Source organism: Panicum hallii, chromosome 5 (assembly GCF_002211085.1).
Source record: "Panicum hallii strain FIL2 chromosome 5, PHallii_v3.1, whole genome shotgun sequence".
Lineage (NCBI taxonomy): Eukaryota > Viridiplantae > Streptophyta > Magnoliopsida > Poales > Poaceae > Panicum > Panicum hallii.
In genome coordinates this window covers 6,426,415-6,437,577 of record NC_038046.1, presented here as the reverse complement: position 1 = coordinate 6,437,577, position 11,163 = coordinate 6,426,415, and the positions used below count along the sequence as shown (strand labels likewise).

Below are 11,163 nucleotides of genomic sequence, written 5' to 3'. Positions count from 1 at the left end.
GCTGAAAAGCGAAAGAACAAGGAACCAAACATTAAAAATAAACTAGTAGAAAAGCTACAAAATGAACTGGATAAGAAAGAAGCAAAAGCATTCATAGGCGAGTAAAGAAAAGTATGATGTGCAGATCTCAGATCTCTCTCGATCAGGGTCCATACCTTTTGTCATGCATTTTTTTTACTTTTTTTAAGCCCCCATGTAAGAGTAGAGAATACTACCCCTGAACTAGGCGCTGCACCCTATCAATTTCAAAACCTGAATCTTCAGATACCTTGTACAACCAGTCCTATTGCCAGTTTCAGTAGACAAAAAGAGTCAATTTTGCCATCCAGCGTATTAGCTATCGTTCTTCTTGAGAAGTCTGTTGGAACTTGGATGTGCAGAGCCCACTTCTGAAGAAACTATACATCTCGGTGGCAAAGAATCAAAGCTGGATCACTTGATCCGGAGCAAGCAACATTGCAACACCCCTCAAAAACCTCTGCCCCGCGTAACCTGGGAAAAGGGATCACCGAACAAAATCTGCCTTGTTCCAGTGGATCAAGCGCATTGGCATCTCCTCGTCCCCCTCCTTCCCCTCCGAAGGAAAAGCATCTCTCGCGCATAGGCCATCATATTCCTAGCCTTCGACTTGAACTAAAAGGCAGTGGCGCCTTTTCTTGGCTCCGTCGCCATGGCTTCCCCAAGACTTCCTCTTCTTCTCCGCCTCATCCCCCTCGTTCTGCTCTGCCTCTCACCGGCATGCGCCGCCGGGAGAGTCCCGGTGTCGGTCTACTACGAGACGCTGTGCCCGTTCTGCTCCGCGTTCGTCGTGAACGACCTCTCCAGGATCTTCCACGACGGGGTCTCCTCCATCGCTGACCTCAGGCTAGTTCCATTCGGCAATGGGCGCGTCTCCGCCGACGGATCCATTTCCTGCCAGGTCAGTGTCTGCCATCGTAGCATTCTTTCTGTCGAATTCGATATGTTTCTCAAGAAGTTCAACCGAAATTTTGGAAGAATTGAAGTCCATCTAGTCCTTCTGATCTTAGTCTGCACTCTGCAGCTAGCTACTCGTATTCAGTTTGGTGGTCATTGTTTCGTGTTTTCTGTGCTAGTATAGTTTCACATTCTTAACTGAGCGTGTGAAACTTGTTTTCACAAATTATGAGATTATAAGTACGGCAAGTGATGAACTATTCACCTTTGATGAACAGGCTTCAGTTTGCTCACTCCACTAGTCCACTTGCTTTGTTTTGCAGCATGGAGAGGGCGAGTGCCAACTTAACGCTATAGAAGCTTGTGTGATCAGGCTATGGCCAAATGCGGTATTGCCTATATCCATGAATCGTAAATACATCATTTTCTTTAAATAAAGTGAGAGATGAAAATGGTTCTGAAATTTATATGATACAAGCATCTGCTGACACTGAATCTCCAATAGTTCAATTTCATATTGTTATTTGTTTCGATTTGATGATTCGGTTGCCTCGCGCAACTGAATCCTTTAAAGAAAAAATGATTCAGATGCGCGAAGCACTGAATTTTCTGATACTTATACAATGTATGTGCCCAGATCTGTTCCCCAGAAAAAAATGAGCTTAAAAAATACAGGAGAACTAAACGTTATAATATACATTTCTCTGAATGCAGGAGCAGCATTTCCCTTTCGTTCAATGCGTTGAGCATTTAGCACTGACACGGAAATGGGACGCCTGGCAGTCTTGCTTTCAGGAAACTGGCCTGGCCTCTCAGCCTGTTATTGACTGCTACAACTCAGGATATGGCAGGCAGGTGGGGTGAACAGTTGCTGGACTTTCTGCTGGTTCAATCTTACAGTATGCTTCAGAACATTCGTATACCTTCCTTGAGTTTCCGCGAACTGACGAGCAATCAAACTGGAATTACACAGCTAGAGCTGCAGAATGCTGCCGAGACAAATTCTCTTCAGCCTCCTCATCAGTTTGTGCCATGGGTGGTCGTTAATGGGAAACCGCTTGGTGAGGTAAGCTGGACCTTTTGCTTTTCCCTTTTTCTTTTCTTTTCTAAGATGTAGTAATATTACGCTTTCAGGAATCCAGTCTAATTTATCGTCTGCAGGATTACATGAACTTTGAGGCCTACATCTGCAGCGTTTACGATGGCAAACTTCCAGAGGCGTGCAAGGGGAAGCACCTAGCAATCGCTCAACACACGGAAGCGAGCGGAGGAGAGAAGGTGTGCCCTGTTAGCAAAGTTATCAGCTAATTTGCGTATGAGAAAAAAAATATTGAGAGCACTTACTTAGAATCTTGTTTTGTTTCAAGAGGTTCTACATAAAGTCTGCAGGATCTTCTTGTATTTTGGAGTTTTTAAAGACCTGTATTTTGGATTTAGTCAATTACTTTTTTGACAGAAAAAAGGAATGCAACAGTTTTCATGCTTCATGCTTCCAGCATTTCAGAACAACTTTGCTTGTAGTGCTATGTGACTCATTTGCTGAGAATTCACAAACCTGTTTTACTAGCATTTTTCTTCTGAAGTAGGCACATTTCCTTTGATGTTTGTCTATTCAGCTTAAGATGAGAATACCTGATTGGTTGGTACTTTGGTTTTGATGATCCTATGATCCAGAGGAATCCGCCGCGTGAGGTGGGCATCGCGCTTGCCATTGGTATCGCCCTATGGTTCGGATTATGAAGCGCCGCCCCCTCAAGATCAAGTAGTCAAAATTTTCAGAAGTAGACAGATCACGGAGCCAGTCCACAATAGACTAACAGATAGCAGCATTCTAGAACATGAACCTGAAAATTTCTTTGTCAACAACAGAGGCAGGCAAGCAAATTGCTTCGATCTGCCTTTGTTTAACTGTAAAGATCAAAGTAATTCATTGACCCAGTTAAGATAAATTGGAGTCCTTTTATACATAACAACCGGAACCGTAAGCAGTACGCGATACCTGAAGAGTTACAGTCTTGTTCGAGAAGGGCTGGGTTGGTTGCGTGCTCAAGGCAGCGCCGGCGGCCAACACAAGCCGCCCGAGCCGACACCGGTGAATCGCCGGCCCGTGAATCGCAGCGTAGAACCTCGATTCGAGGTCCGGAGAACGGAGTCGCAGAAAGTTCTGAATCGGATGGCGATCTCTGTTGGATGTGAGCATGTGACTGCCACTGGCCGCTGCGCAGTAAACAAAAGCTAATTAGCGTCGGACTGAACGGGTTTAGAGTAAGGGTGACTCCAACAAAAGAAGCAGGCAAATATACGTTTTGGCTACAGGTTAGGAAATAGCTACGTGTAACGCCCTGAGAATTTACTCAAGAAAAACCGCGCGCTAGAGTGTTCAATTAATCACTCGTTGTCGAGATCCTAGCTCTAACCCCTAAAACCCTATCGCCGTCTCATTCTGCACCACTCACGCGCTAGAATAAATCGTAAAAACGGTTCGAGATCAAAACCCTAACCCTAATCGGATCGTCATTCCGCATCGTTCGAGGGCTTGTCGCTCGCGCGCGACCGCCCGCCGCGATCAACGCCGGCACTCCTCATGCCGCGCGCCAATCCCGCGCGCGTGGCCGACCGGCCGCGGTCGCCGCCGCGACCGGCGCCGACGCGTTTCCCCCCCTCTCTCTCCTTTCTCTTTTCCCCTTCCATTTCTTCTCTCTTTTCTCTTTCTCTTTCTCCCTTTTTCTTTTCTCTTTCTTTTTCTCTCTTTCTTCCCTTCTCTCTTTTCCCTCTCCCTCTTCCCTTCCCGGTCTCCTCTGCCGCTCGCCGCACACCGCCCAGGCCGAGCGCCGCGCCTGTGCCCGGCCGTGCTGCCGCGCGCCCACCCCGCGTGCTCCGCGTGCCCGCGTACCGCGCTGACCGCCTCGCCGCGCCACCCGTCGCCGCACGCCCGCCCTGGCCCGCGCCTCGCCGCGCCGCCCGTGCGCGCAAGGGCGCGTGCCGCGCCGCCCGTCGCTGGCGCCCTGCCCGACCGCGCGCACGCCGTCCCCTCCTGGCCACTGTGGCCGCACAGCGCCCCGCCCTCGGCGCCCACGCCGCTCGACGACGCCCACAAGCCGCCGGGGCACCATTAATGGCGCCCCGTGCAGCCGCCGGTCGCCACCCCCCCGAGGGCCTCCTTCCCGCCGCCCTCTCCCTATAAGACCCCCCCCACCGCGCAGCCGCCTCCCCACGGCCTCCACCGCCACCTGCAGCTCCTCCCCGAGCCCACAGAGCCGCCGCCACCCACAGCTTCCCCTGCCGCCCGCCGCCCACCGTGGGGGCGTCCCCTCGCTCCACCTCGGCCCGAGGTAAGGCCGGGGATGGGTTCCCCGCGCCCCCCTCCCTCTTTTCCCCCACTCCCGGGCCGCCGCCATGCCTTGGCCGGCCGGATTGGGCCGCCGCCGGCGCCCTGTTCTCCTCCCTCCCCTGTTTCCACGGCTAGAGGAAGAAGAAAGGGCTATTTTGCTCTTAGCCCCCTCCCTCTCCCCTAAGTGATTGAAATAGCCCCCACTCTATTAGCCTTTTTGCAAAAATGACCCCACCCTTTCCGTTAATTCAAATCAAACCCTTCGGAACATAAACCTAAACGTATTCGACACCTTTTAGCATGCTTAGGGTATTTCTAGGATTTACAAATAGGCCCACACTCTTTCCGGATATTTACAAACAAGCCCTCGAACCCCCGAAACCATCTTTGGCTCGTCATTTTATGTGCGAAACAACCTCCGATTGACCCGAAACTTTACCACACCATTTCTAGCATAGTTTTAGCCGTGCCATTAAGAAACCACCTAGAGATACCACCCCTAACTCCGTAACTAAATTGTTTCCGATTCAAGCTCGACGATAAAAGCTTTTACTTCTTGTGCTTGATTGTGTGCCTGTTTGATTGCGTCGTAGGACACGGAGTGAACGAGGAAGCACCCGAGCGTGACCAAGCAAACGAGGATCAATACTGCGACCCCGAACCCGAGGGACAGTGCTTCGACCAGGACTTCTCGCAAGAGTTTGACGATGGCAAGTTCAATTCCGCCCTTTGATGCATGCTTTGGTCCTAGTTTTTATAAACACAACCCAGTGGCCTGTTTTATGAAATTGCATGGTTTTGCGTGCCGAGAACATGGTAGGGTAGCCACCCTTGTTGTGATAACCATACCTTGAATACCTGATTTTTATGAAGGAAATGCGTGTGTGTGTGTGGGAAGGGATAAAATGTGGTTTTGAAAAGCGAGTCAGACGGGATGGACGGCAGTTCTGTGTGGATTGCCGCTGGTGTGCTCGTACCTGTGTGGTAGGGCAAGGGAGGGAGATGTCCGTCCTGTCACCCCTAAGGACCGAGTTGTTGTGACATCTCACCCAGCTTCCTGTCGTGCGAACCACTTGACCGTTGTATGGGCAACGGCTTGGCCTAACCCCACTAGTTAGTCTGATAGCCATCAGGAGAGCTGGGAGCAACGGGTGATCAAGGAGACGGGATAAGCTCTGTGTGACTTATGCCCCGGTTAAACCTCGGTGTTAGGTCGAATGACCCCTTGATAGATCCCGAGGTGGCTAGTCAGGTCTAGCTAAGGTGGGTAAGGGCTTCGATGGGATCTGCACCGGCACTAAGGTGTTCGTGCTGTGGTACCCCGCCTGTGGGTAAAGTTGCACACCTCTGCAGAGTTAAAATCTATTCGAATAGCCGTGCCCACGGTATTGGGCAAGTTACGGTGTGGTCACATAACTAGTGATTCTCTCTGGGAATGAATGGGCTGGCGTGAGTTGTTTGGAAAGTGTCCGGCAGTTGTGCCGTGTGCTACGGCGGGCGGGGAGTCCGGTAGCAGTTTAAAACTTGGATCCTGTGTGGATCAAAATCGTGTGCTCCTTGGTATTAGAAAACTCGTTTTGGAAATCGTTTTTAAACGAACCCTTGCATACAGTTGAGTTTTTCCCAAATGAACCATAACCTATCCTTGGATTGTCCCGTGCATATGATTACTGTTATACCCCCCCCCTCCGTGGGTGTGATTGGACTTGCTGAGTACGTTTGTACTCACCCCTCTCTTACTTTTACAGTGGAAGACCCAGACTACATCCCCGAAGACAACGAGTAGGGTTTCGTCCTGCACCCAGTCTTGCCTGTGGTTGAGGCCACCGTTGGATTCCGCATGGCGCAAGACTCTGATGATCCTTTGTTCGTGGCTAGTGTAGTTGTGTGGGTTCTGGTTGTAATCCTCGCGATAGTGGCGCTTCACTGCCCATTACCGCGTAGAGTTGTACGGTGATGTACCATCTGATGTAATAAAAGTGTTATCAGCCTCCTGGGACTGATAAATCAACACTTTTAAGTCTTCCCTGATGGGGGGACGCTTCAGGTGGTATCAGAGCCGTAGGCTGGCCGTAGGACGTGACCCTAGGAGCGAGACCCCTTTTCAGACCCTGAGACTTGTTCTAGCTTAGATATCTTTTTGCACGCACACTTACCCTGGCTTTTACCCTGTTCCAGATGGCTGACAACGGATGGGTCAACGGAGTCTGTTACGCAGAGCCTGGCCTTCCTAAGTTATTGTTGCTCAGCCTGGAACGTGTTGGGGTTATGGAAACGCCGGAGTACGCCTACCGAGAATACATCTCCGGTGGCACCCTTCGGTGCGACACGATGATTTTTGTGGAGAAAAGCACCCGCTACCCTGAGGTGGACCCTTGGTTCATCTCCACAAAGGGCTTCCGATTCCCCGACGCCTACCGAAAGGCCGCCCGTAAAGCCCTACGCCGACTGCGTGTGCTCTATAGGCACCACCTTCAGCGGACTCCTATGGGATTTTTCCCACCCACTGAAGGTAGAGGACGCACTTGGATTGCCCGGATGAGGGGACTTGGACGAGAAGAAGAAGATCTAGAAGATACGGTCTCCCACCTGTCTATCTACCTTACGGGCTTAGATGCACTCTGCAACGAGCAGGCGGCACAACTGAAGAAATTAATCCATGGAGTTGAAAAGTTAACCCAGGAGCTGGAGGAACAACGGACAAAAGCCGCAAGCGCCGAGTATTCCTTAGCCGCCCTCCAAGCCCAGATGCAAGAATACGAGAACCGCAACGGGATAGGCGGGTGGATCGAAGAAGAAGAAGAAGAACCCATGGAGACCCATTGGGACAAGGGTACTCAGACCGAAAGTGAGATGGATCGGTTCCTTCCAATAAAGAAGCGCTCTATCAGGACCGAGGAAGAATCCCCATGATAGGATCAGCCCCCCTAGCAAAAACCCTACCCTAATGACCACGTATCCATGAAAACTGTACCACCCTTGTTGTAATAATAAATATCATCTACTCGCTTTTGCACCTGTACCATGTTATTTACCCTACTTCTGTTTCAGATGGCTGAGGAAGGTTGGACCCAGGGCGATTGCCAAGCTGCACCTGGATTTCCCAGCCTCTTGATCAACACCCTGGAGGACCTTGGCATTACGGAGCGCCCAAGGTACTACAGCCGAGAGTACGAGCACCATGGTACCCTCCGCTGCAGAGTGATCCTGGTCATCGCCAGGAGCAACCGTTACCCCGACATCCAGCCCTGGCGCGCGACCGCCACAGGGTTTAGGCACCAAGACACCTACCCCTTGGCCATCAGAAAAGCACTCCGTTACTTGTGCCGGATTTTTGAAGAACACCTCGCCCCTACACCAGCGAAGTTCTTTCCGCCGGCCATCAGAACCCCAGTCTGGGAAGCACGCATGAGAAACCTGGAGCGACGTCGCCACGAAGAAAGCCCCCTGTACCAAGTAGCGACTTACCTAGCCGCCCTGGACCAACTCTTTGACGAGCAAGCCAACCTTCTGAGGGAGCAGACTCACCGAGCCGAGCAAGCAGAGCTCGCGGTAAGGATACAGCAGATCCGAGCCGCCCATGCCGAGGCAAGAGCCGCAGCCGCGGTCAGTAGCGAAGCAGTCGCCCAAGAGAGCCTCAGGCAGGCCCGAGACCGGCGTATGCAAGATTGGACCCAAAGTGGAACACCAGTCCCGGCGATAGGGGAAGACCATGTTTTGCTCGGGACACCCGTCATAGGGTGGGGATCACTCTTCGGGAGCGCACGAGCCCCACCCGAGAACCCTGAAAGCTCTGCTGCCGCCGTCGAGGGAGATGCTGCAGCGCAACCCTTGACCGATGGAAATCCAGAAGACGGCGAGCAAGGATCACTCACGCTTTCCGCCCCAGAAGAAGGCCTACCCCGCGAGTAGAATGACCGACGCCACCCTAGCGGTGTACACCCCAGCCCCTTTTTGTCTAAGTCGTGCCCTCGGGCGTGACCCTGGACGAGTAGTGCGAGACCTAGCCTTACCCCAAGCTGTACCCCCCTTCCGCAGTAATAAAGTTGTTTGTGCCTGTTGTGTGTGATGTTGTGTGCTGTGTGCTGCTTGTTAAATACCTACTGGCAGGAAGTAGATTCCGCCCTATATACGAATTAAACGACTTAAACATCACATAATCGTAACCTTAATCAGCAGGTGACCCCCCGGAACGTTGCGAGAGCCTCCCGCGGCCGGAACCCCGTAGCCGCTAGTGTCGGAGCACATCCCGTTGAACAGGATCTTCCCCAAGGAGAACAAGAAGTAAGCCAGAACCAAGGAGGAAGTCAAGAAGGAGAACAACTACCACCACCTCCACCCCTCGGAGACCTGGCGCAGATCATCCATAACCAGACCCTCATACTGGAAACCCTGGCGAATGCCCTCATTAACCGGCAGCCTCGAGGGCAGAATATGAACGACAAGCTGACGGCCTTCCTAAGGACCAAGCCACCTACCTTCGCCGGATCCTGCAACCCGTTGGATGCTGACGACTGGTTGCGAGTAATTCAGAGGAAGCTCGAACCATTCGAATGTCAGGACCGGGATAAAGTCCTTCTGGCAGCCCACCAGCTCACCGGAACAGCGTTATCCTGGTGGGAAAACTATTGTGCCGCAGCCGAAGATGCCTCTACCATCACCTGGGCAGAATTCGTAAGGGAGTTCCGCCGCTATCACATTCCTTCGGCTACCATGAAGCGCAAGGCGGATGAATTCCGCGCACTACAACAGGGAAGCATGTCGGTGGAAGAATACACCCACCGATTCATAGAATTAGCCCGGTACGCGCCGGAAGAGGTGAACGATGACGACAAAAAGCAAGATATGTTTAAGAAAGGATTGAGCCCAGAACTCCGGACCTTGCTCACCCCTCAGATCTACCCTGACTTCAACACTCTGATGAACAAGGCCATTCTCACAGAAAGGGCCAAGGCCGAAGAAAGAAAGGACAACAAACGCAAGTTCTTGGAAAGTAAGGCTCGCCAACAAGACCGTTTCCAGAAGCCGAGAAATTCCAGCTATACCGCACCAGGAACTCAGGCCCCAATGCAGTACAGAACTCAGTCCCAGGTGACAGGATCACAGGCCCCGCCCAGAAGCCAGAATACCTCGAGGGCCCCGCAAAGCAATGCAAGTCAGGCCACCCCCGACAACAACAATGTTAGAGCTTGTTTCAACTGCCGAGAGACAGGGCACTTCATCGCCAATTGCCCCTACGCCAAGAATAAGCCGGCAACGTCGACCTTCTCCAACACAGTGAATGGGCCCAGACCATCCCTGACCGGTGCCAACCGAGTGCCCGTCCGCAACAACGACAACAGCCAGCAGATGAAGCAGCAATCATTTGGACGAGCCCGCGTCAACCACATCGACGCGCAGGAGGCTCAAGAAGCTCAGGGCGTAGTGCTCGGTGAGTACTTAGTCAACTCAGCTCTGGCGACAGTATTATTTGATTCTGAAGCATCACACTCGTTTATATCCTCGAGCTATGTGGAGAAGCACAAAATACCTACAGTACTACTAAAAACACCGCTATTAACCCGGACGCCTGGAGGCGACATTAATTGTCAATTAGGTTGTCCCCGGGTAAGGATCAATTTAAGTGGGGTAGACTTTCTAGCAGATTTAGTAGTACTTAAGCCTGGGGGAATAGATGTGATCCTTGGGATGGATTGGTTAAGCCGACACAATGGTCTCATAGGCTGTACCGACAAAGTGGTACACCTAACAAACCACGAAGGAGTACAAGTGATCTGCCGAACCCGAGATAGTAAGTTTGATCCAATGGTATTTAGCATGGAAGCCAAGCCTTTAGAAGGAGTCCCGGTAGTAAACGAATACCCAGATGTGTTCCCCGAAGAGCTTCCCGGTATGCCGCCAGATAGGGATATAGAGTTCGTCATAGACCTTATCCCCGGAACATCTCCGATAGCCAAGAGACCCTATAGGATGGCAGCCTCTGAATTGACAGAATTAAAGAAGCAACTAGAGAAACTGCAGAGGATTGGCTTCATCAGACCAAGCTCGTCGCCATGGGGAGCCCCAGTGCTGTTTGTCAAGAAGAAAGATGGGAGTATGAGGTTGTGCGTGGACTACCGAGCACTGAATGAGGTTACCATTAAGAACAAGTACCCTCTTCCCAGGATCGATGACCTGTTCGATCAGCTAAAGGGAGCCAAGTACTTTTCCAAGATCGATCTAAGGTCAGGATACTTCCAGCTCAAGATTAGAGAAAGTGACATCCCTAAAACAGCTTTTGTCACCCGCTACGGGCAGTTTGAGTTCACCGTAATGTCCTTCGGACTAACCAATGCACCTGCTTACTTTATGAACCTCATGAACAAGGTGTTTATGGACGAGCTGGATAAGTTTGTCGTAGTCTTTATCGACGACATACTTATTTACTCCAAGAGTGTTCAAGAACATGAACAACATCTGCGGGTAGTGTTGGAAAAGTTAAGGATACATAAACTATATGCAAAATTCAGCAAGTGTGAATTCTGGCTGGAGAAAGTAGCTTTCCTTGGTCACATCCTGACCGCGGAAGGGGTAGCAGTGGACCCAGAGAAGGTTGAAGCTGTTTCCAATTGGCAGCGACCAACTAACGTCAGTGAAATCAGGAGCTTCCTTGGGTTAGCCGGGTACTATCGGAGATTTATTGAGGGATTCTCCAAGTTAGCCCGACCTATGACGGAACTTCTTAAGAAAGAGAAAAAGTTTGCTTGGACAGAATCCTATGAGAGGAGTTTTCAAGAACTGAAGCGAAGACTGACAACCGCCCCAGTACTGACCCTACCGGACATTCATCGGGACTTTGTCATCTATTGTGACGCATCCCGACAAGGGTTAGGGTGTGTTCTGATGCAAGACGGAAAAGTCGTTGCATATGCTTCCCG

The 11,163-nt window shown here is 51.3% G+C and overlaps 1 protein-coding gene across 1 annotated transcript; it reads left to right on the top strand.

The window, feature by feature from the left end:
- Nucleotides 1-567: 567 nt before the first annotated feature.
- Nucleotides 568-2,752, top strand: LOC112895421 (gamma-interferon-responsive lysosomal thiol protein-like). The gene is made up of 6 exons (XM_025963371.1): nt 568-919; nt 1,239-1,304; nt 1,630-1,770; nt 1,889-1,981; nt 2,077-2,193; nt 2,590-2,752. The coding sequence occupies exons 1-6, from the start codon at nt 671-673 to the stop codon at nt 2,653-2,655; spliced, it is 732 nt and encodes a 243-aa protein (XP_025819156.1). The 5' UTR covers nt 568-670; the 3' UTR covers nt 2,656-2,752.
- The last annotated feature ends 8,411 nt before the right edge of the window (nt 2,753-11,163 follow it).